The following is a 26,273-nucleotide window of genomic DNA, read 5'->3' as shown; positions in this document are numbered from 1 at the left end:
AAATGATTGTCTGTTGTAGTTTTGTTTCCAATTGTATAAATAAATGTATTTGTTGACATTTATTTTCAACGTAAGGGATTGCCCTCCCTCCTCTTTTAGATCATGTGAAATATTTACGTGATGCAGAGTAGAAAGTATGCAGTGTCATTCAGACAAGGCTCCATCCCTGCTGCTCGGTCCCTTCCCTCCCCGGGAGGGAACCATTTTTACAGTTCCTAGTTCATCCTCTCAGTGATTCTTTTGGAAATACAAGCAAACACACACATACCTGACCTGACTCAACGCTAAGCCTTGTCAGGAAGCCTTTTTTCTGCCTCTAGCCCTGTGTTTCCTAGAGTTCAGCATGCCTTGTATCCTAACATGTTTCTCTCAGTTTTACCCCTTGTATTTTGTTGTTATAATAGCTTCTGGAATGAGCATCCTCTGGACCCTTCCCCCTGACTGCCGAGTGCCTTTCTCTCTTCCCTTTTCTCTCCTTCCCCTCTCATTCTCAGAATCTCCTTTCTCTTGTCCCTCTCTTTGCCTGCATCTTTTTTTTCTCACTTCTTGTGCTGATCAATTTGGGCTCCATTTCCAGCAGCTTTCCCTCGCAGTGAAGACCCGTCCTTGTAGAAGGGACGGCTTGCCCGTTAGTTCTCAGACCCTCGTGTTCCTAGGTGACCACAGTATTGTTAGGTCACTCAGCGACTTGGGGAATGTCTTTTTTAGTCACCTGCAACTCTGAACCTGAGAGGCTCAGATTCCCCTCGGGAGGTGCTCTCCTGTTGGGGGTGACTTTGGAGATTGGCAGCATGGGGCCCCCGGTCCCCCGCCCCAGTTCTGCAGTTAGGTCACATCTGCCTGGATCCTGGGTTTGTGAGGAGCCCTGTCACCTGGGTCCATTTGTCTGTCTGTGGACATCTCTGGGCTTCTTTTGCTATTCTGGTGGGCCTCTTTTGTTTTTATTGGGAGATTAAAAGGCTACACTGTTCCCCTGATCTCATCCTACCCTCAATGTTTAACAACAAAAGTAAGACTCAGTGAGAGAGATGACGTGAACTGTTCACGGACATCCAGATATTGAGAGAAGAAGCTCTACTGAAACAGACTGTTTCGTCCACAGCCTATTTCTCGTGTACATCGCCTCCAGCAGGGTCGTTCCCTCCTTACCATCTGGCATCATGTTCTTGAGTGTCTGCCCGAAGTTGTTTAAATCTCTGGGTGGTTGCCGCACTTTCGGGGTTCCTGGGGGCCTGTGCAGAGTCTGGGCCGGGGGGGGCGGTGGTCGTGTGCTGGGTTCCCCATTTCCGTTTCCTCTCACTTGTGCCCCCCCAGCCGCACTGACCACAATCTGCAGAGCCCCCAGCCCAGCCTGGGTGAGCACGTTCACCAGCAAAGGAGACCGAGGTCGGGGCCCAGAGGAAAAGTGCTGGCAAAAGTGAGCTTGCTCTTGGCTCTGCAGGTCCCACCTGTCCAGGAGCGAGTCAGCACATGCGATGGCATCAGGAAGCTGCAAGGGGAGGGCTTCATCCCGGGTCAGGAGACCCCTGAGCAGAGGCCTCTCCCTGGAGGACCCCGGCAGAGGCACAAGAGTCCCGGGACAGAGCAGGTCCTAGAGTGGCTGTTTATTTCCCAGGAGCAGCCGAAAGCGAAGAAGACCTGGGTGAGTTACTGGTTTGTTCATTTCCACTTCTTTTCTTTATTTCTTTTTCATTTTTTTGGTGGGGAGAGGGATGGAGGTCCTCAGGTGGGAGGTCGTGTGAGGTCCCTGAGGTCCCTGTTTCCTGGTTTCCCCAGACTCAATTTTCAGCTCCTTTTCCACGCCCCCCAAATGTTTTAATGGATATTGTTCTGTTTATATGTGTTTACAAACGGTGTATTGTTTCTGGTGTGAATGCATTTTAAATTTATGTTGGTGGCGTGTACGCATGTGTATCCTGCTGTATTGCTTCTGTTTTTCGTTCACCGTCCTCTTGTATGGCCATCAGCAGTGTCTGGGTGTCCACTTGCCTCATGTTCTCTGCCAGCTCTTAATTACTGTTGTTCTTTTTATTTGAGCCATTCTGGTATGGTGGTGTCTCTGTATGGGCTTACTTTGCATTTCCTGCTAGCATGCTTTTTGGACATTTTGTTACCTTTTGTGGGTGTTTTCTGTCTGTTTTCTTATTGACTGAAAGGAGTTATTTATTTTCTGGAAGCTTATTAGAAATGCTGAGTTTCAGGCTGCACCTCAGTCCTGTTATATCAAGACTTTTCATCTTAACAAGATTCAGTGATTCATGCACATTGACGTTTAAAGCAAACTTGATACCAAATCCATATTTACCTGGGGTGCTTCTCTTACCTCCAGTATTCTGCTATGACAGTTTTCAAACGCAGGGCAAAATTGAAAGGATTTTGCAGTGAACGTCTGTATACTCATCACCTTGAATTTACCTTTAACATTTTACTGTACTTGCTTTATCACATTATCCATCTTTCCATCCCTCTGCATCTCTTACCCCATCTTATTTTTGCTGTATTTCTTAATATATTTTAGACATCAGCATGCTTCCCTCTAAATACTTCAGTATGCACAGCATTAACTGTTGTTCAGTATTTGTTTACAAGCTGGGTTTTTTTTTTCCTGTCTTGCCTTTTCATTCTGTTAATTAATGCTGCCTTTTGATGAACAGCTATTTCTAATTTTAACTTAATTTAGTTTATAAATTTTTTCTTTTATTACTGGTGTTTTTTGTTTCCAATCTAAGAACTTTTTTGTTATCCAAAGCTCATGAAGATAGTTTTCTTTGTTCACATTTACCTTTCACATGTAGATTCACAATACATCTAGAATTAATATTTATGTTTAGTGTGAGTAGGAGTCAAGCTTTAGTTTTTTCATCAAGTTGCCTAATTGCCCCAGTGCCCCTGAAGTGATTGACCTCTCCCTGTGGCTCTGCGGTGCCACCTTGTCATGTATCAGGCGTCCATAACTGTAGTTTGGTTTCACAGCTCTTTATTCTGTTCCGTCGGCCTACGTTTCTATCCTTAGGCCAGTTTCACGCTATCTTGATTTATAATAAGTCTTGATATCTGGATGCTTCCAGTTTTGGGTGATTATGAATGCTGTCAGCATTCACATGTGGGTTTTTGTGTGGACATGAGTTTTCAGATCAGTTGGGTAAATACCTAGGAGCATGATTGCTGGATTGTATGGCGATTCTATGTTTAGCTTTGTAAGAGACTGTCTTCCAGAGTGCCTTGCAGTTTTGCATTCCCACTTGCAGTGAATGAGCGTTCCTGTTCCTCATCCTGACCAGTTCTTGGTATTGTCAAGTTGTTAAAAATTTTGCCATTCTAATAGATGTGAGGTGATATTTCACTGTGGTTTTAAGTTGCATTTCCCTAATGGCTAGCTAGTGTTATTGAGTATATTTCTATATGTGTTTTATTCTTTCTATATCTTTGGTGAAGTATCTGTTTTCTTGTCATTGATTTTTTTTAAATTTTAATATTTAAAACAATTTTTTATTGGCATATAGTTGATTTACAATGTTGTGTTAGTTTCAGGTGTACAGCCAAGTGAATCAGTTATACATATATCTACTCTTTTTAATTTAATTTTTTTTAAGATTTTTTTTTTTTTGATGTGGACCATTTTTTTTTTAAGTCTGTTGAATTTGTTACAATATTGCTTCTGTTTTATGTTTTGTTTTTTCTTTTTTTGGCCCTAGGCATGTGGGATCTTAGTTCCCCAACCGGGGGTTGAACCCGCACCCCCTGCATTAGAAGGTGAAGTCTTAACCACTGGACCCCCAGGGAAGTCCCTCCATTCTTTTTTAGATTCTTTTCACATATAGGCCACTACAGAGTATTAAGTAGAGTTCCCTGTGCAGTAGGTTCTTATTAGTTATCTATTTTATATTTACTAGTGTGTGTATGTCAATCCCAATCTCCCAGTTTATCCTTCCTCCCATCCCCTGGTACCTTAAGTTTTTTTTCTACATCTGTGACTCTGTCTCTGTTTTGTAGATAAGTTCATTAGTACCATTTTTTTAGATTCCACATATAAGCAATATCATACGATATTTGTCTTTCTTACTTCACTGAGTATGACAATCTCTGGGTCCATCCATGTTGCTGCAAATGGCATTAGTTTGTTCTTTTTTATGGCTGAGTAATATTCCATTGTATATATGTACCACATCATTGTAAAAAAATTTCTTTTTATTCTTTAACTTATTTATTTTGTCTTGAGAGGGCAGAAGCCAAACTTACTGAGTTTGATGGGCATGACATTAAGATATCACATACGGCTCTTCAGGATTTGGGGCTACAAAATCATGCTTTCTTATTTTTTTAATATCTTTATTGAAGTATAATTGCTTTACAATGTTGTGTTAGTTTCTGCTGAATAACAAAGTGAATCAGCTATATGTTTACATATATCCCCATATCCCCTCCCTCTTGAGCCTCCCTCCCACCCTCCCTATCCCACGCATCTAGGTCATCACAAAACATCGAGCTGATCTCCCTGTGCTATGGAGCAGCTTCCCACTAGCCATCCATTTTACATATGTTAGTGTATATATGTCAGTGCCACTCTCTCACTTCATCCCAGCTTCCCATTAGCCCAGTTTGTCCTCAAGTCCGTTCTCTGTCTGCGTCTTTATTCCTGCCCTGCCACTAGGTTCATCAATACCATTTTTTGAGATTCCATGTATGTGCATTAGCATACGGTATTTGTTTTTCTCTTTCTGACTTACTTCACTCTGTATAACAGTCTCTAGGTCCATCCACCTCACTGCAAATAACTCAATTTGTTCCTTTTTATAGCCAAGTAATATTCCATTATATATATATGTGCCACATCTTCTTTATCCATTCATCTGTCAGTAGACATTTAGGTTGCTTCCATGTCCTGGCTATTGTAAGTAGTGCTGTAGTGAACATTGTGGTACATATGTCTTTTTGTTTTATTTATTTTTTTTTTTTTTGCGGTATGCGGGCCTCTCACTGTTGTGGCCTCCCCCGTTGCGGAGCACAGGCTCCGGACGCACAGGCTCCGGACGCGCAGGCTCAGCGGCCATGGCTCACGGGCCCAGCCGCTCCGCGGCATATGGGATCCTCCCAGACCGGGGCACGAACCTGTATCCCCTGCATCGGCAGGCGGACTCTCAACCACTTGCGCCACCAGGGAGGCCCATATGTCTTTTTGAATTATGGTTTTCTCAGGGTATATGCCCAGTAGTGGGATTACTGGGACATATGGTAGTTCTGTTTTTAGTTTTTTTTTGGGGGGGGATATGTGGGCCTCTCACTGTTGTGGCCTCTCCCACTGCGGAGCACAGACTCTGGACGCACAGGCCCAGCGGCCACGGCTCATGGGCCCAGCCGCTCCACGGCACGCGGGACCCTCCCAGACCAGGGCACAAACCCGCCTCCCCTGCATCGGCAGGCGGACTCCCAACCACTGCGCCACCAGGGAAGCCCCTGTTTTTAGTTTTTTAAGGAACCTCCATAGTGTTCTCCATAGTGGCTGTATCAATTTACATTCCCACCAACAGTGCAGGAGGGTTCCATTTTCTCCACACCCTCTCCAGCATTTATTGTTTGTAGATTTTTTGATCATGGCCATTCTGACCAGTGTGAGGTGATAGATATGTCATTGTGGTTTTGATTTGCATTTCTCTAATGATTAGTGATGTTGAGCATCTTTTCATGTGTTTGATGGCAATCTGTATGTCTTCTTTGGAGAAATGTCTATTTAGGTCTTCTGCCCATTTTTGGATTGGGTTGTTTGTTGTTTTGATATTGAGCTGCATGAGCTGCTTGTATATTTTGGAGACTAATCCTTTGTCAGTTGCTTTGTTTGCAGATATTTTCTCCCATTCTGAGGATTGTCTTTTCGTCTTGTTTACGGTTTCTTTTGCTGTGCAAAGGCTTTTATGTTTCATTAGGTCCCATTTGTTTGTTTTTGTTCTTATTTCCATTACTCTAGGAGGTGGGTCAAAAAGGATCTTGCTGTGATTTATGTCATAGAGATACCACATCTTCTTTATCCATTCCTCTGTTGATGGACACATAGGTTGCTTCCATGTCCTGGCTATTGTAAATAGTGCTGCAGTGAATATTAGGGTGCATGTATCTTTTCAAATTGTGGTTTTCTCTGGGTATATGCCTAGGAGTGGGATTGCTGGGTCATATGGCAGTTCTATTTTTAGTTTTTTAAGGAACCTCCATACTGTTCTCCATAGTGGTTGTACCAATTTCCATTCCCACCAACAGTGTAAGAGGCTTCCCTTTTCTCCACATCTTCTCCAGCGTTTATTGTTTATGGATTTTTTGATGATGGCCATTCTGTGACTGGTGGGAGGTGATACCTCATTGCAGTTTTGATTTCTATTCTCTAGTAATTAGTGATGTTGAGCATCTTTTCATGTGCTTTTTGGCCATCTGTTGTCATGGATTTTTAAGAATTCTTTGTTATTCTAGATTTAAATCCTTTATAAGAGAAGTGATTTGCAAATATTTTCTCCCAGTCTCTGGTCTGTGTTTTCATTTCCATGACACCAACTTTCACAGAGCAAAATGTTTTAATTTTGATAAAGTTTATTTTCTGAATTTTAATTTTTTTAAATGGGTTTTACTTTTGGTGTCATATCTAAAATTTCATTGCCCAAACAAAAGTGCACAAATTAAAAATTTTTTTTCTCTGGAATTTGTAAAGTTTTAGCTTTCACATTTAAGTCTGTGATCCATTTTTAGTTAATTTTTGTATAGGGTATGGGGTATGTGTTGAGGTTCATTTTTTATGTGTATGGATGTACAGGTGTTCCAGCACCATTTGTTGGAAAGATTATCCTTTCTCCATTGAATTGCTTTTGTGTCTTTATGAAAAAAAAAATTTTTTTTCAAGAGACAGTGTTTATATGGGTCTATTTCTAGGCTCTCTTTTCTGTTCCATTGATTTTTGTGTCTAATCTTTTACCAGTATCATGCTTTCTTGCTTTTATAGGAAGTCAAAGTAGGCTAGTGGGAGTGCTGCACCTTTGTTCTTCAGAATTGTTTTGGCTGTTCTAGTTTTTTGCCTTTCCATATTAATTATAGAAGAGCTTGTGGATAGCTACAAAAAAGCTTGTTAGGACTTTGATTGGAATTACAGTGAATCTATGAGTCAAATTAGGGAGATTTTACATCTTAACAATACTGAGTTTTCCAATCCATGAACACCCTGTATCTTTCCATTTTTTTAGATCCTTGATTTTTTTAAAGCACTGTTTGTATTTTGGAGCATATGTATTTCTGCACATGTATTTTCTTTTATCATCTTAACCATTTTAAGTGACAGTTCAGTGGTATTAAATACGTTCATAACATTGGCAATCAGAACCACCATCCGTCTCCACAACACTCTTCCTCTTGAAAAACTGAAGCTCTATACCATTAAACATTAACGCCCAATTCCCCCCTCCCCATAACCCCTGGCAAGCACCATTCTACTTTCTGTCTCTATGATTTTGACTACGCTAGTTACCTCATGTAAGTGAAATCATACAGTAATTGTCTTTTTGTGACGGGCTTATCTCCCTTGACATAATGTTCACAAGGTTCATCCTTGTTATAGCATACTGCAGAACTTTCTTCCTTTTAAGGCTGAATAATAATTTGTTGTATGTATATACCTCATTTTGCTTATCCATTCATCCATCCATGGACACTTAGATTGCTTTCACGTTTTAGCTACTGTGAATATTAATGCTGCTATGAACATGGATGTAGAAATATCTCTTTAAGACCCTGCTTTCACTTCCTTTGGGGATATACCCAGAGATGAAATTGCTGGACCGTATGGTAATAATAATTTTTAATTTTTTGAGCAGCCACCAAACTGTTTTCCACAGCAGCTACACCATGTTGTATCCCCACCAGCAGTGTACAAGTGTTCCAGTTATTCCACATCTTCGCCAACCCTTGTTATTTTTATGGTTTTTGATAGCCATCCTAATGAGTGTGAGCGGAATCTCATTATAGTTTTTTTAAATTAATTAATTTATTTATTTATTTGGCTGTGTTGGGTCTTCGCTGCTGCGTGGGCTTTCTCTAGTTGTGACGAGTGGGGCCACTCCTTGTTGCAGTGCACTGGCTTCTCACTGCGGTGGCCTCTCTCGTTCGGAGCATGGGCTCTAGGTGCGTGGGCTTCAGTAATTGTGGCACACAGGCTCAGTAGTTGTGGTGCACAGGCTTAGTTGCTCCGTGGCATGTGGGATCTTCCCGGCCCAGGGCTTGAACCTGTGTCCCCTGCATTGGCAGGCGGATTCTTTTTTTTTTTTTTTTTTTGTGGTTCGCGGGCCTCCCACTGTTGTGGCCTCTCCCGTTGTGGAGCACAGGCTCCGGACGTGCAGGCTCAGCGGCCATGGCTCACGGGCCCAGCTGCTCCACGGCATGTGGGATCTTCCCGGACCAGGGCATGAACCCGTGTCCCCTGCATCGGCAGGCGGACTCTCAACCACTGCGCCACCAGGGAAGCCTGGCAGGCAGATTCTTAACCACTGTGCCAACAGGGAAGTCCCTCATTATAGTTTTGATTTGCATTTTTGTTATGATTAGTGATGTTCAGCATCTTCATGTGCTTATTGGCCATTTGTATATCTTCTTTGGGGAAATGTCTATTCAAATCCTTTGATTATTTTTGAATAGGTTGTTTTTTGTTGTTGAGTTTTAGTTCTTTATATATTCTAGATATTAATCCCTTATAAGATATATGACTTGCAGATATTTTCTCCCATTTTGGGAGTTGCCTTTTTACTATGTTGATGTTGTGTGTGTGTTTTTTTTTTTTTTTTTTTGCAGTACGCGGGCCTCTCACTGTTGTGGTCTCTCCCGTTGTGGAGCACAGGCTCCAGATGCGCAGGCTCAGCGGCCATGGCTCACAGGCTCAGCCGCTCTGCGCATGTGGGGTCTTCCCAGACCGGGGCACGAACCCATGTCCCCTGCATCGGCAGGCGGACTCCCAACCACTGCGCCACCAGGGAAGCCCTGATGTTGTGTTATGATGCAAAAGATTTTTTAATTTTCATGAAGTCCAATTGGTTGGTTTTTTCTTTTGTTGCTTGTACCTTTTGTGTCATTTTCAAGAAATCATTGCCAAATCTAACATTGTGAAGCTTTTGCTCTATGTTTTCTTCTAAGGGTTTATATAGTTTTAGGTCTTACATTTAGGTCTTTCATCCATTCTGAGTTAATTTTTATATAGTGTTAGATGAGGGTCCAACTTCATTTTTTTCATGTGGATATCCAGTTTTCCCAGTAGTATTTATTGGGAAGACTTTCCCCATAAATGGTCTTGGAACCATTGCAAAAATCATTTGACCATATATGCAGGGGTTTACTTCTGAACTCTGTTCTATTCCATTGTCACCTTTATGCCAATACCACATTGTTTTGATTACTGTAGCTTTGTAGTAAGTTTTTTTAAAAACTATTTATTTATTTATTTATTTATTTGTCTGCATTGGATCTTAGTTGTGGTATGCAGGATCTTCGTTGCAACATGCAGGATCTTTTTGTTGTGGCATGCAGTCTTCTCCAGTTGCAGTGTACAGGCTTCTCTCTGGTTATGGTGCGTGGGCTCCAGAGTGTGTGGGCTCAGTGTGGTGTGCTGGCTTTGTTGCCCCGCAGCATGTGGGATCTTAGTTACCTGACCAGGGATCGAACCCGCATCCCCTGCATTGGAAGAAGGATCCTTAACCACTGCACCACCAGGGAAGTCCCGTGTAGTAAGTTTTGAAATCAGGAAGCATGAGTCCTCCAGCTTTGTTCTTTTTCAAGATTGTTTTGGCTCTTCAGGGTCCCTTGAGCTTCCATATGCATTTTAGGGTGGGTTTTTCTGTTTTTGCAAAAAACATCATCGGAATTTTATTAGGGGTTGCTTTGACTATGTAGATCACTTTGGGTAGTGTTAACATTTTAATATTAAGGAACAGAGGGTGTGTTTCTATGTATTTATATGTTCTTTCATTTCTTTCAGCAAGGTTTTCAGTTTTCATTCTACAAGTCATTTACCTCCTAGGTTCAGTTATTACTTTTTGATGATGCTATAAATGGAATCATTTTCATGATTTGCTTTTCAGATTGATCATTGTTAGTGTATAGAAATGCACCTGATTTTGGTGTGTGACTTTGTATCCTGTTATTTGCTGAATTCATTTGTTCTAACTAGGTTTTGTGCGTGTGTGTGTGTGTATGTGTGTGGAATCTTTAAAATTTTCTATATATAAGAATATATTGTCCGTGAACAGAGATAATTTTACTCCTTTTCTAATTTAGATGCCTTTTATTTCTTTTTCTTGCCCAGTGGCTCTGGCAAGAACTTGAAGCACTATGTTGAACAGAAGTGGAGAAAGAAGGCATTCCTTTTTTTAAAAAAAATTTTATTTATTTATTTATTTGGCTGCATTGGGTCTTAGTTGCAGCACGCGGGATCTTTCATTGTGGTGCGCAGCCTTCTCTCTAGTTGTGGTGCATGGACTCTAGAGTGCGTGGGCTTAGTTACCTTCCAGCATGTGGGATCTTAGTTCCCTGAACAGGGATTGAACCCACGTCCCCTGCATTGGAAGGCAGATTCTTAACCACTGCACCACCAGGGAAGTCTCGAGAGCAGGCGTTCTTGCCTCATTCCTGATCTTAGAAGAAAAGCTTTTAGTCTTTCATCATTGAGTGTGATGTTCACTGTGGGTGTTTAAGATGTGGGTTTTATTATGTTGAGGTACTTTCCTTCTATTTCTTCTTTGTTGAGTGTTTTTATCATGAAAGAGTGTTGAATTCTGTCAGATGCTTCAATTGAGGTAATCTGCATCGAGATAATCATCTTTTTAACTTCATTCTGTTAGTGTGATATATTGCATTGAGCAATTTTCAAATGTTGAACCATCCTTGCATTCCAAGATTAAATCCCATTGGTCGTGGTGTATGATCTTTTTAATAAGCTGCTGAATTTGATTTGCTATTATTTTAAAGATTTTTGCATCTATGTTCATGAGGAATATTAGTTTGTAGTTTTCTTACAGTGGCTTTGTCTGGATTTGGTATCAGAGCCTTAGGAAGTGTTCCCTCCTCTTTAGGTTTTTGGAAAAGTTTGAGAAAGATTGATGTTATTACTTCTTTAAATATTTGTTAAAATTCACCAGTGAAACCTGGGCTTTTCTTCTTTGGGGGGAGATTTTTGATTACAGACCCAATCTCCTTAGTAGTTATAGATCTATTCAGATTTCCTATTTCTTTGTGATTTGATCTTGATAGAAACACAAATGGAATTCATTCCTTTCAACTAAGTTATCCAATTTGTTGGCATACAATTGTTTATAGTACTTTCCAATAATCATTTTTATTTTTGTAGAATCAGTACTAATTTCCCCACTTTCATTCTTGATTTTAGTCATTCTAGTCTTCTCTTTTTTATTTCTCAGTCTAGCTACCTGAAGGTTTATCAAATTTTGCTGATCTTTTCAAAGAACTAAGCTCTGGTTTCATTGATTTTTTTTTCCTATTGTTTTTCTAGTTTCTATTTTGTTTGTATTCTAATCTTATTTCCTTCTTTTTGCTACCTTTGTGTTTAATTTGTTCTTTTTCTGTTTCCTTAAGTTGTAAAGTTAGATTATTGATTTGAGATGTTTCTTGTTTTAAATGTGTTGGGTTTTTTTTGAAGATATTGGGGGTAGGAGTTTATTAATTTATTTTTGCTGTGTTGGGTCTTCGTTTCTGTGCGAGGGCTTTCTCTAGTTGTGGCAAGTGGGGGCCATTCTTCATCGCGGTGCATGGGCCTCTCACTATCGCGGCCTCTCTTGTTGCGGAGCACAGGCTCCAGACGCGTAGGCTCAGTAGTTGTGGCTCACGGGCCTAGTTGCTCCGCGGCATGTGGGATCCTCCCAGACCAGGGCTTGAACCCGTGTCCCCTGCGTTAGCAGTCAGATTCTCAACCACTGTTGAGAATCTTTAGGAAAGCCCCTAAATATGTGTTTTTAACTGTAAAATTTCCCCTTAACACTGCTTTTGCTGCATCCCAACAACTTTATGCTGTGTTTTGTTTTCATTCATGTCTAAGTACTTACTAATTTCCCTTTTGACTTGTTTGATCCATTGGTTGTTTAAGGCCATGTTGTTTAATTCCCACAAATTTGTGAATTTTCCTTTTTTTCTGCTTTTAGTGATTTTTAACTTGATCATGTGGTCAGAGAAGATACTTTGTATGATATTTATCTTTTAAATCTATTGAGATTTAATTTGAGGCCTAACATATGGTCTGTCCTGGAAAATGTCTCATGTGTACTTGAGAAGAATGTATATTTTGTTCTTGGGTAGCATATTCTGTATATGTCTGTTAGAGGTAGTTTATTTAAATTCTGTTTCCTTACTTATTTTCTTTCTGATTGTTCTATCCATTATCGGGAGTGGGGTTTTGAAGTTTCCAACTATTATTGTAAAACTATTTCTCCCTTCAATTATGTAAGTTTTTGTTTCATATATTTTGGTGATCTGTTACTAGGTGTAACTGTTTATAATTGTCTATCTTCTAGCTGTACTGAAACTTTAATAATATGTAATTTCCTTCTTTGTTTCTTACAACCTTTCTGATTTGTCTGATGTTAGTATAGCCACCCCTGCTGTACTTCGGTTACTACTTGCATGGAATATCTTTATCCATCTTTTCACTTTCGATCTGTTTGTGTCTTTGGATCTAAAGTGAGTTTCTTATAGACAGCATATTTGAGTCATGTTTCTTAATCCATTTTGCCAAACTCTGTCTTTTCACTAGAGAGTTTTATTGATTTACACTTACAGTAATTACTCATAAGGAGGGATTTATTTCTGTCCTTTTGCTATTTTCTTTATACCTTATAGGTTTTTGGTCCTTCAGTTCCTGCAATCACTGTCTTTTGTGATTAGTTGAATTTTTGTAGTGAAATGTCTAAATTCCTTTCTCATTTGCTTTTTGTGTAAGTTTTATAACTATTTTCTTTGTGGTTGCCGTGGGATTACATTTAACTTCCTAAAGTTATAGCATTCTGATTTGAATTTATAACAGCTTAACTTCAATAACATACAAGCACTATGCTCCTTTACAGCTCTGTCCCACCCCTTTTGATTGCTGATGTCACAGAATTACATCTTTATACCTTGTGTGCCCCGAAATGTCAACTAATAATTATTTCAAATGCATTTGTCTCTTATAATTATGTAGAGAATGAAATGTAGAGGCACAAATATACTACCATTATAATTGCCCAGATATTTACCTTTATTCAGATCTTTATTTCTTCGAACAGCTTCAAGATATTGTCTAGTGTTCTTTTATTTCACATGCATGACTCCCTTGAGCATCTCTTGCCAAGCAGGTCTAGTGGTAACAAACTACCTTTTGTTCTTCTGGGAATGTCTTCATTTCTACCTCACTTTTTAATTAATTAATTAATTTTTGGCTGTGTTGGGTCTTCATTGATACATGTGGGCTTTCTCTAGTTGTGGCGAGTGGGGGCTACTCTTCATTGCAGTGCACATGCTTCTCATTGCGGTGGCTTCTCTTGTTGCAGAGCATGGGTTCTAGAGCACAGGCTCAGTAGTTGGGGCCCACGGGCTTAGTTGCTCCACGGCATGTGGGATCATGGGATCTTCCCGGGCCAGGGCTCGATCCCGTGCCCCTGGCATTGGCAGGCGGATTCTTAACCACTGTGCCACCAGGGAAGCCCTCTACCTCACTTTTGAAGCACAGTTTTGTCAGATATAGGATTCTTGGCTGGTAGTTTATTTTTCTTTTAGCTGTTTGAATATATGGGTTTATTGCCTTTTGGTCTCCAAAGGTTCTGATGAGAAATCTATTTATAATCTTACTGAGGAGCCCTTGTAGGAAACAAGTCATTGCTTTCTGGATGCTTTCAAGGTTCTCTCTTTGTCTATTGAAAATTTGAGCATATGTGTTTCTTTGAGTTCATCGTTTTTGGAGTTTGTTCAGATTCTTGGATGTTTATATTCATGTCTTCATCAAATTGGGAATTTCATTTTCAAATTTGGGGTCCATTTTTGATAACCTTAGCCATTCTAAATGTGTAATGGTGTCTCACTGTTTTAATTTGCAATTCCCTAAGATATATGATGTTGAGCATCTTTTCGTATGCTGATTTACCATCTGTGTATCTTCGTGTTCAGATCTGTCGCCCCACACCATGGCTGCTACTTACAGCTGTTGCCTTTTTTATTTCATGAAATTTTAACGTCTTCTCTTCAGTGGTAGCTCCTGGTGCATTCAAGCAGCATTGCTTGCTTTCCCCTTTGTGCCCATGTTCTCTGCATGTCCTTTTGTCATAGCATCTTTGACTGCCTGTTACATTTTTATGGGTTTAATCTTTGCTGTTCTCTGCAAGGCTGAACACTTCTGTCTTTCATCCATTTTATATTACCTGCTCCTAGTTGAATACCTGGCACATGGTATTCTTACATGCTGAAAGAGAGGTTAACTGATTTAATGCATATTGATGGGATATTTTCAGTAAACGTTTGCTTTTCTCCCAAAGTAGAATGTAAATAATGGACACCCTTAGCAGCCTTTTGTTTACTACAAACTCAGTAAAATGATTTGCAATTGAATGGGGATATGCTGTTTCAGGGACCATTGTCATTCATGGATGTGTTTGTGGACTTTACCTGGGAGGAGTGGCAGCTGCTGGACCCAGCTCAGAAGCACCTGTACAGGAGTGTGATGCTGGAGAACTATAGCAACCTGGTGTCCCTGGGTAAGTACCCCTTCCCTGAAAGGAGTGTGTGTCATCTCCAGGCTTTCCCTTGTTAGTTGCTGAAAGCTGGAGCACTTTTGTACAATACTTGTTGATTTGGGGCTTATATTTAGAGGCCAGATTTTCTTATTCTCCCTTTGGCATCAGAATCTGCTGGTTGAATGGTGTTTACTTTGCCAAAGTGCAAAAGGGCAGCTTCATCACGCCGCCTCTAAACCAGGTCTTCCGCATTCTGCTGAATCCCATGGTCCTAGGCAGTTTTGGGCCAGGTTGTCTGTGATTTTCTATTCACAGGGTATCAACACACCAAACCAAATATCATTTTCCAGTTGGAACAAGAAGAGCTGTGGATGATGCAAATTCCAAGTGAGGGCCATCTGGGTGAGTGGTCGGGACATTTAGATCTTTTCCTCCTTACTCAGAATTGGTGTGAGTTCTGACGTGATGTTCCCTTCGTGTTTGTACTTTTGGGTCATTTGTAACCATTGTCTCTTAGTTAATCTCCTCTGTGGCATTCTCAGCTTCCTTCTTACTTTCCCGTGGTGTTAGACTCATTTCATTATGCATTTAAGCAAGCTTTTCCTCTCTACCTCTTTTCATGTGACTTTCACACCCCTTCTACTTTTTTTCTATTTTTTAAAAAATACTTCCATTCACATTCACCAACCACAGTTCCGATTTCCTTCTTGAAACCTATGTGTTAGGAGGTTCTACCCTTTCTGCTTCTCCTTCCTAGTGGCTTTGTCATCACTGTTCTTTCTGAGTGTACTCCTGCATCATTTGATAACATCAGTTCTCTTGCCTGAAGCCTTTCCCCGCACCTTACTCAAGTGAACCCCATGGAACCCACTCTCACACTGCACAACAGAGTGCTTATTCTCTTCATGCTTTACTGCCCTCACGTGCTCTTTCCTCTGAGTCCAAAGGGGTCTTTCTTATATTCCCCACTTTCCTCGTATATTGTAAGTTTTAAAAAACTTCCATTCTGAAGATTTAAGCTTTTTCTTTCTGTATTGGTGACTGACAGCCCCATCCCTCTTGCATCTGCCCTTTGGTACTGGGTTTGATTAGTCCACAGGGCATCTTCCCTGCATGGGCCACTCCCTTGTCTCATTTTTCAGAAACTGGAATTGGAATGTCTCCTCTGCTGGCCCATAGCTGTATGATAACTTCTTCTCACCTTCCTGTTTGTTAGTTTAACTATGCTCCTGGTTCTTCCTCCTGGCACTGGGGCGTGAGCCTAAATCTCCTTTTTATGCAGTTCTCTTCACTAGTGTTGCTATAATCTGTTAGTATTTTGGTCCTTCGAAAATAAGTCTTTTAGGGCCTCCATCTTCTCAATTCCCACCTCCTTCTCATTGGGAATGAGATAATTCCCAATAGTATCTTTTTTCTTTTTTTTGGCTACACCACACGGCTTATGGAATCTTAGTTCCCTGACCAGGGATTGAACCCGGGCCCTTGTTAGTGAAAGCATGGAGTCCTAACCACTGGACCACCAGGGAATTCCATTATTCCATTTCTTGCTTGTTCTACTTATTAGCCAAATGTATACCTTTTACTCTTTTTATACTATTAGTTCGTCCTGATGTTACTGTCAGATATATTTCCCTAAGCAACTATGTATTCCGTCATAAGTGTGGCAGGATACACCAACAGTTAACCTTTGTACTATTAGGATTGTTTCAGCTGCAATTTTTGATTAATCCTCAATCAAACTATTTAGGCAGAAGTGCTTTATTACCAAACGTCACAAAATGTCCTGATGTGGTACTGACTGACTTACTAAATCCCCAAGCGTCTGTCTCTGCCTTGCCATTCTAACTACGTGAGTATTTCTCAGATTTCCACCCCTCATGGTCATCAGACGCCTCTTACAGTTCCAGCTAACACCTGCGGATATACCAGTGGGCAGTGGAAGAAGAAAGACTGTTTCTTCCCACACGGCCCTTTTAATCAGGTATTGGAGTCTATTTCAGGAGGCCCCAGCAGGCTTACCATGCTGAGCAGGCTAGAATTTTATCACACATCCCTGTGAAAAGCAGACTCTGCTGAGGGAAACAGGGCCACCACTGTCGGCACAGCTACATCATGCTTCACTGGCAGCAGGGGTATGGAGGTGGGTCCCCATTGTCTTAGCTGCAGCACATGGCCTTACACATGGAGGTAGGAAATAAAATCAGGTTTCTGCCAGCCAGGAAAAGGGCAGCAGAACAGCTGGGTAGGCAGCACTGTCCACCTCCATCTACCTCTTTGGTTAGGCATCATCCAGTCACACCCTTCTTTCCATCCATTCGTCTTCAAAATATTCTATCACCCCTCTTGTCATTCCTCTAGTATATTAATGCAAGTCTAGGCTCCTTGTTTCTAATCAGATGTGGTGGTTCTTCATGGTCTGGTGATGTGTAATTAAAGATAAGTTATCTATGTACAACCAACCAGACAGGTAGAGTGGCAGAGAGAAGTACAGGGTAGGTACAGCAGGAACCTCATTCTGGGAGAGCAGCAGGAGTGGCACAACAGAGAAGCATTGGAACCCGGTCTGGGCAGGCTGTACCGGGGCTTCCTGCTGTGGCCATGGCCTGGTGAGCCCAGGTTCTGCGGTCTTAGCATGATTTCCTCTTCCATTGTCTTCTGTGGCTAAACTCAAGATGGGCCACATCCAGTAATCATGTTTAATGCAGTCTTGAATCATGTTTAAATAATCTTTAATCTTGTGAATTCCTGTCTTCTACTCACTGGCTCTGGTATTCTGTCCTTATTTCTTGAATTCTTTGTGCTCTCCCTAGAGATACCAGCAATGATTAATTTCCTGCAATTATTGTTGTAAAGAAAATGCTCAACAGCAAGTACATTAGAATTCCTGGGAAATGAAATGAAGGAAGCCAGGGATGTGGGAACCAAGGGAAAATAAGCAGGAGTGTGGTGCCAGCAACAGAAGGATTGGAAGGGTGAAGTACAGAAACTGACAGATTCAGTATCCATGAACTTTCAGAGTCTACAGGGACAACAGTGACAGCCAAACATGAGCAAATATGATTTGAGGGCAAAGGTTAATTACTCACTGGCCTGTTGTCTTCTTGATGGAAACACTTCTGACTTTAAGACCGTGTATTGGGTTGGCCAAAAGGTTCATTCAGTTTTTTCTGTAAGATGGCTCTAGTAGCACTTAGTTGTCTTTAACTTCATTGGAAACAGTTTTGTTAGATTGTATTGTGACAGCTGTCGTATCAGTGTGCATTAAAAAAAGATCAAAATTGGTGAATATTTGTGTAGCCATTTTAATATTGAAGATAGAAGAAAGCAACATTTTTGACCTATTGTACTGTATTATTTAAAGAAAGGTAAAACCGCAACTGAAATGCAGAAAAGGATTTGTGCAGTGTATGGAGAAGGGGCTGTGACTGATCTAACATGTCAAAAGTGGTTTGCGAAGTTTCATGCCGATGATTTCTCTGGATGATGCTCCACGGTCAGGTAGACCAGTTGAAGTTGATAGCAATCGAATTGAGACATTAATTGAGGACAGTTAACGTTATATCACAAGGGAGATGGCCGACATATGCAAAATCCAAATCCAAATCAAGCGTTGAAAATCATTTGCACCAGCTTGGTTATGTTAATTGCTTTGATGTTTGGGTTCCATGTAAGTTAAGCGAAGAAAACCTTCTTGACCATATTTTCAAACGCGATTCTCTACTTACACATAATGAAAACGTTCCATTTTTAAGACGAATTGTGACAGGCAAATGAAAAGTGGATACTGTACAGTAATGTGGAACGGAAGAGATCGTGCGGCAAGCGAAATGAACCACCACCAACCACACCAAAGGCTGGTCTTCATCCAAAGAAGGTGATGTTGTGTATATGGTGGGATTGGAAGGGAGTCCTCTATTATGAGCTTCTTCTGGAAACCAAATGATTACTTCCAACAAGTACTGCTCCCAATTAGACCAACTCTAAGCAGCACTCGAGAAAAAACATCCCGAATTACTCAATGGAAAACACATAATCTTCCATCAGGATAATGCAAGACCACATGTTTATTTGATGACCAGGCAAAACCCGTTACAGTTTGGCTGGGAAGTTCTGATTCATCTGCCATATTCACGAGACAATGTACCTTTGGATTTCCATTTATTTCAGTGTTTACAAAATTCTCTTAATGGAAAAAATTTTAATTCCCTGGAAGACGGTAAAAGGCACCTGGGAACAGTTCTTTGCTCAAAAAGTTAAAAAGTTTTGGGAAGATGGAATTATGAAGTTGCCTGAAAAATGGCAGAAGGCAGTGGAACAAAATGGTGAATATGTTGTTCAGTAAAGTTCTTGGTTAAAATGGAAAATGTATCCTTTATGTTTACTTAAAAACCGAAGGAACTTTTTGGCCAACCCAGTAATAGCCAGTAATGCTCCCTCCAAAGCCACTGTAATAGTCAAACATGCTCATGTTCATTTCTCACTGCAGGGGTGTGGGTACTGTCCCAGTGGGAATTGATGTTTGGGAAAATATAATTTGGAGGTTGTGTACAAAATGAATAAGAGGGTTCAGATTTAGGATGTAGGGAAACCTGAAATGAGGTGTTAAGATCCTGTGATGTTGCTGTCTTCAAACCTGACCTGCTTCTATGTTCTCTTAATACCCTTTTCTGTACATTGCCTTGGTCAGCATATTACTTCAGGACATCTAGGTCAACTCTACCCGTTCTCTCTTCTGTTCAACCTCCAAATATTTTTGATTATGACTGAGGACTTAGTCCTGTGTCTAGTTCCCTATCTACTTTGTATTTTTGGAATTTGGTTGGGGGGGTGGGAGTTGGGTTGGGTTTATGTTTAAACAGCATTCTGGCCACCCTGCCCCATCTGTTTTTCATTCCCCTCAGAGAAAAACAATTTCATCTCTTTAGCTCTTTATGGTATTTATGTCCATGTTTTCTAAATAACCAGCTTATTCTCTTGCACCTTGATTTCCTCCTAATTACTTAGTGTGAAGGGTAAAGATTTAATTCTCTTTCATCCTCCTCCCCTCATACTCCCCATGATATACACACTGTCTCTTCCCATACCTCCATCATCCTAATCAAAAGCTGTTTCATACTTAGCTCAGTCTTCAGTTTTTATATCTTTACGACCATGTAATTTCTGTTCACAGGTAAGTCATGCAAGTGTACAATGGCTAGTTTTCGTTCATAAATCATTTTTTCTCTTGAGTTGTTTTACTTCCTTGCCCAGTTTTCAGTGTTATCATTAATGTATTTATAATTAATTTAACCCCAGACTCTTCTTCACATGTCTAAATATTCTTTTGGTACATTCAGCTGAATTAGTGATTCTGTCAATTTCATCTTCCTGGTGACATCACTCCCATGTCTTTTGACTTGCTCCAGTGTAAGCTGATTTTTCTCAAAACCTGGTTGTACAGTTTTTAACCTGGAATCTCCTTTCAGATTTTCTTTTCTATTTTTTTGTGTCATCTTTTTTCTTGGTTTGTTTTCATAGTAGCTTTCTGTGAAAGGAACACCCTTCATAGTAGCTTCCTGTGAAAGAGTGCATTTGATATAAAATTTGAGACCTATGCCTCTGAAAATGTTTATACTTTACTCCTGAATGCTCTGTTTTTTCTCTCCTAGCGATGCTAATGAGTAGTCAGATCCGTTCTAAATTTTGACCCATTATATGAAGCTTTTTTGGTTTCTCTGAAAGCTTTATTAGCTGCTGCTTGTCAGTGTTCTGAAACATGTCGATGATGTTTCTTGTGAGTTTGTTTTCATCTATTTGGGTATTCAGTGGAACTTTATTCCCAAGAGGACTGTAAACCAATCTGCAGTGGTTCTGCTCTTTCTCCTGAGCTTAGCACAGTGTTTGGCACGTAATAGATATTTAACGATTATTTGTTGAATGAAGCTAATGCTCAGAGATCCTTTCCCACATCTTTATATATATATATATATATATTTTTTTTTTTTTAATAAATAAATTTTTGGCTGCATTGCATCTTCGTTTCTGTACGCGGGCTTTCTCTAGTTGTGGCGAGCGGGGGCTACTCTTCCTTATGATGCACGGGCTTCTCATTGCAGTAGCTTCTCCTTTTGCGGAGCATGGGCTCTAGGTGCGCGGGCTTCAGTAGTTGTGGCACATGGGCTTCAGTAGTTGTGGCTCGTGGGCTCTAGAGCGCGGCTCAGTAGTTGTGGCACGTGGGCTTAGTTGCTCTGCAGCATGTGGGATCTTCTTGGACCAGGGCTCAAACCCACGTCCCCTGCATTGGCAGGTGGATTCTTATCCACTGTGCCACCAGGGAAGACCCCACCTCTTTCTGTTTTGCTCATTTTTCTTTGTGCTTTCTAAAGGCATTTTGTAAAATTTTGAAACTCAAGACTACCTTTATTTATTGTCAGTTCCCTTTGCCTATTACATGTTTTGATTTGTTTTGTTTTCCCCAGTGCCCAGGAGTTTGGGTACATTTACACTTGAGATTTTATTTACATTCAGAACTGATATCTGAAACTAAGAAAAACCTCATGATACAGCATTTTTAAGTCAATTTTATGCTATACTAGGATCATGTTACTATTTATAACATGAGTATTTTCATTTCTAGACGAAGTCTGGGAAATTGATGGTCGTATGGAATGGCATAAGGAAAATCAAGGCAAGCTAAGAAGTATGTCAAAAGGCTATCAGTGTACTGCCTTTGGAAAACTATGTCTTCTTAGTACAGATTATGTTTCTTCAAGACAAAAACTTCATAAATGTGTCACAAATGGAAAGAGTTTGAAATATACTACAGATTTCGGTAATAATTATGCCGGAAAGAATCCTAATGGGTTTCATGCACATAGGGAATCGTCCTTCCATTCTAAACATGAGCAAGCTATTATTGGGATAAAATACTGTGAAAGTAATGAATCTGGAAAAACTGCCAACAGAAAGTCACAGCTCATATGCCAACAAATACGTATGGGAGGAAAACCCTTTGAATGCAGTTACTGTGGGAAGGCCTTCAGCAGCAAGTCATACCTTGTGGTGCATCAGCGAACTCATGCAAAAGAAAAACCCTACAAATGTAATGGATGTGGGAAGGACTTCAGCAGCAAGTCCTACCTCAGTGTTCATCAGAGAACTCACACAGGAGAGAAACTACATGAATGCAGTGTTTGTCAGAAAACTTTCAGTTTCAATTCACAACTTGTTATACATCAGAGAATTCACACGCGGGAGAATCCCTATGAATGCTGTGAGTGTGGGAAAGTCTTCAGTAGGAGAGACCAGCTTGTTTCACACCAGAGAACTCATTCAGGACAGAAACCCTATGGGTGTCATGACTGTGGGAAAGCTTTTGGTTTGAAATCACAACTCATTATACATCAAAGAATTCATACAGGGGAGAAACCCTATGAATGCAGTGATTGTCGGAAAGCCTTTAATACAAAGTCTAACCTCATGGTACATCAGAGAACCCACACAGGGGAGAAACCCTATGGTTGTAGTGAATGTGGGAAATCCTTTACTTTCAAGTCACAGCTTATTGTGCATCAGGGAGCACACACTGGGGTGAAACCCTATGGGTGTAATCAGTGTGGAAAAGCCTTCAGTTTGAAGTCACAGCTCATTGTACATCAGAGAAGTCACACAGGAGTGAAACCCTATGGATGCATTGAATGTGGGAAAGCTTTTAGGAGCAAGTCCTACCTCATCATACATATGAGGACTCACACAGGAGAGAAACCACATGAATGCAGTGAATGCGGGAAATCCTTCAGTTTCAATTCACAACTTATTGTACATCAGAGAATTCACACAGGGGAGAATCCCTATGAATGCAGTGAATGTGGGAAAGCCTTCAGTCGGAAATACCAGCTCATTTCACACCAGAGAACTCATGCAGGGGAGAAGCCCTATGAATGCAGTGACTGTGGGAAAACTTTTGGTTTGAAGTCACAGCTCGTGATACATCAGAGAACTCATACAGGAGAGAAACCCTTTGAATGCAGTGAATGTCAGAAAGCCTTTAATACAAAGTCGAATCTTATTGTACATCAGAGAACCCACACAGGAGAGAAACCCTATGGTTGTAGTGAATGTGGGAAATCCTTTACTTTCAAGTCACAGCTTATTGTGCATCAGGGAGCACACACTGGGGTGAAACCCTATGGGTGTAATCAGTGTGGAAAAGCCTTCAGTTTGAAGTCACAGCTCATTGTACATCAGAGAAGTCACACAGGATTGAAACCCTATGGATGCATTGAATGTGGGAAAGCTTTTAGGAGCAAGTCCTACCTCATCATACATATGAGGACTCACACAGGAGAGAAACCACATGAATGCAGTGAATGTGGGAAATCCTTCAGTTTCAATTCACAACTTATTGTACATCAGAGAATTCACACAGGGGAGAATCCTTATGAATGCAGTGAATGTGGGAAAGCCTTTAATAGAAAAGATCAGCTCATCTCACATCAGCGAACTCATGCTGGGGAAAAACCTTATGGGTGCAGTGAGTGTGGGAAAGCCTTTAGTAGCAAGTCATACCTCATTATACACATGAGAACTCATTCTGGAGAGAAACCATATGAATGCCACAAATGTGGGAAAGCCTTCATTTGGAAGTCGCTACTCATTGTACACGAGCGCACTCATGCAGGGGAAAACCCTTATAAATGCAGTCAATGTGAGAAGTCCTTCAGTGGAAAATTACGGCTCATTGTACATCAAAGAATGCACACAAGAGAGAAGCCCTATGAATGCAATGAGTGTGAAAAAGCCTTCATTAGGAAGTCTCAGCTCATTGTACATCAGAGGACTCATTCAGGGGAGAAACCCTATGGATGCAGTGAATGTGGAAAAACCTTCTCTCAGAAATCAATTCTTAGTGCACATCAGAGGACTCATACAGGAGAGAAACCCTGTAAGTGCAGTGAATGTGGGAAGGCCTTTTGTTGGAAGTCACAGCTCATTATGCATCAGAGAACTCACACAGATGATAAACATATTGGTGAAGTAAATGTAAGAAAATTTCTCTCAAAAGTCAATTCACAGGAATTCCCAGAAAATTTGTACAGGAGAGAAACTCTGTAAATGGAATCATCTCATTGTACGCCATGTATGTATGACATGTGGGACGCTGTTTTTTATACACACAAAAAATATCAGTACATGTGCACAAGGGACTCTATGAATTCAGTGAACCCTATGAAAGTTCTTAGCAGGGAGTCTTGTAAGTTTGTGCAGGTGAGGAACATTATGAATGAAATGAACTTCAGAAAGCCATTTTTTAATATACTAACATCCACAAAGAGGAAATTCCATAATGCAAATGAAATTCATAGTTTATTAAGAATTAGGATTTTAATGAGAGAAAACATAAATGAATGGTTTGCAGGTATTATATTATAAGCTCATACCGTGGAGAAACCATGCTATAAGTTAGGGAAATTCTTCATCTAGGAATGACAAACTTCTAGTAAAAAAAAAAAAAAAAAAGAAAAAGAATATTTGAATGAATGAAGATCTATGAATATTTCAGATGGGGTAAAGCCTCAGCAGGAAGGTTTATTTACGATTATTTTGATTCATTTGGAAAAAAATAATTTCCTTTACAAATTAAGGGAAATTATGTTCCAAATGTTCCAAACTTTTAGGAAATGATTAGAGAAAGTATTCAACTATCAATGTTAGGTATGCTCATAGTAGAACATAAAGATTTTTGAACCTGTGTAAATCAATGTAATAATCAGGATAACAATAAGGATTACATCGTAAGACCTGCAGGGATGTTTAGGTGTTATCTTCCTTTCCGTACTATAAAATATGTTTTGTGTAGTTTTGCATCTTCTTGTGAATGCCACATTTGATAGATAAATTAGCTAAATAACAATACCATTTTCCAGGGGTTTCTACTCTGCATAGCAACATTCTTATTTAAAAATACAACTCCTTACTAGAATAATATGGCATTAAAAGTGCATTTCCATACTTTAAACCTTTTCTATTATTTCGTACCCTTTGTAAATGGTCCTGAAAGCTACCTCTTTAGTTATATAATCAATATAGTGCACGTTTCATGTGATTGTGTATCTGCAATCTGTTCTGCCTTCTCTGGTTAGAACACCTTGATTTCCTTTAAGAGAATTCACAGTGTATGCAGTCATCATGGGATCATCATTCAATGTGCCCTGCCAGGAGTTGGCTGAGATAGGTCAGAATATAAATTTTTAATGGACTCCTTAATACAGAAAATCAAACTTAGCTTTTGTTCTCAGGTAGCATCTTACTGCTAGTATTAATTAGTTTCTTCTATATAGATTACCCAGAATAGCTTTAGTTATTGTCCCTTTTTAATCCTAGTTCACTTCTCTGTTAATTTGAACTATCTTGTATCCTCTCAGTACATTTAAGTGATACCTTTAAGTGATGCTGCTGAAGTGTGTATGTATAGCTATAGATTCAGGATGGTGAAAAGTCATTCTACCAGTTGCGTACTTAGAAAGTCAGGTTTTTTTTTTACAGCCTCACCAATTACCTTATGTGAATGAGCATTAATCTGAAAATTAGGCTATCTTGGAGGAATATGAGGATTCAAAACTGCAAGTATTTCTGAAACACCCACTACTTTGTGCTCTTTACTTCAGTGGGGAATCCCATCTCTTACCCAAAGACACTGCATCTTCCTTGAAGGACGTAGTCAATGATTTATGAATCCCAAGTCCTTATGTGTTCAGCTCATTATTATTATCCAATGTCAATAGACCTGGGGTGAAGAATGATGATTTACAGAAGGGAAGAGAAGGCTTGCATAAGGAAAGAATTTTAGATATCGGCTACAGTCTGTCCCTTAAACCTGGAAAATATCATGAATATGTATTTTGTCATTGATGTTCCAAGGAAGATACATACACAAAATAAAGAATAAACACGTACTCTGTTTCCTATTATCCAGGGTCAATTAGATTTTAAAGGTGCTGTATCGTGTGATGCAAATCCACATTCAGCCTCTCCCAGTAGAAGCCAGAGATGTCAGCATAACGTTGAAGGCATAAATCAAATACTGTGTGAAAGGATAATGCTGTATTGGGTCTGATTTTAAATGAAATGGAAAATTTTCCAGATAAATGAACCTTAACAAAAATCAGTAGATCAGCAACCAGGAAACAAAATAGGAAAGTTAAAAATTGAATTTCTGGCTTGAAAATCTACCTACTTCCTCTAACTCTGCCCCAGCCCCAGAAAAGAAAGAGGTTCCAGAGACTTTCAGTAATAGTTGATAATTTTCAGGAAAGTTAAAGGGAAGATAATTCTAACATTTTACAATATTTCACAGGAAGTAGACATTTTGGGGGGAAATGACAAAGTCATTTGTGAACATAGATTTAAAAATCCTAAATGGAATTATAGCAAAAATGCATCTAGTAATGTAGAGTTTTTATTTTTTTAAGTCATGACATTATTAAGTGTAGCAGACTGTTAGTAGTGAACCCGATATTTCTTCATTACCAACAATATCACTGTATTTTTCATAATGGTGATGTGCTC

General features: G+C 40.0%; 1 protein-coding gene across 4 annotated transcripts in view; it reads left to right on the top strand.

Moving 5' to 3' along the window:
- Positions 1–26,000, top strand: part of ZNF10 (zinc finger protein 10) — a 63,366-nt gene extending 37,366 nt beyond the window's left edge. Inside the window, exons 3-6 of one of the 4 annotated variants that reach the window (XM_060119205.1) lie at positions 1,442–1,642; positions 14,621–14,747; positions 15,042–15,128; positions 21,343–26,000. In XM_060119205.1, the coding sequence (XP_059975188.1) occupies positions 1,442–1,642; positions 14,621–14,747; positions 15,042–15,128; positions 21,343–23,819 (2,892 nt within the window). In that variant the 3' untranslated portion in view covers positions 23,820–26,000. Of the gene's footprint in view, positions 1–1,441; positions 1,643–14,620; positions 14,748–15,041; positions 15,129–21,342 lie in introns of those variants that run through there. The other 3 variants (XM_060119209.1, XM_060119204.1, XM_060119207.1) reach the window with 3 other exon arrangements.
- The last annotated feature ends 273 nt before the right edge of the window (positions 26,001–26,273 follow it).

This window comes from Mesoplodon densirostris, chromosome 15 (assembly GCF_025265405.1).
Source record: "Mesoplodon densirostris isolate mMesDen1 chromosome 15, mMesDen1 primary haplotype, whole genome shotgun sequence".
NCBI classification, from domain to species: Eukaryota; Metazoa; Chordata; class Mammalia; order Artiodactyla; family Ziphiidae; genus Mesoplodon; species Mesoplodon densirostris.
This window is presented reverse-complemented; position numbering and strand designations above follow the sequence as displayed.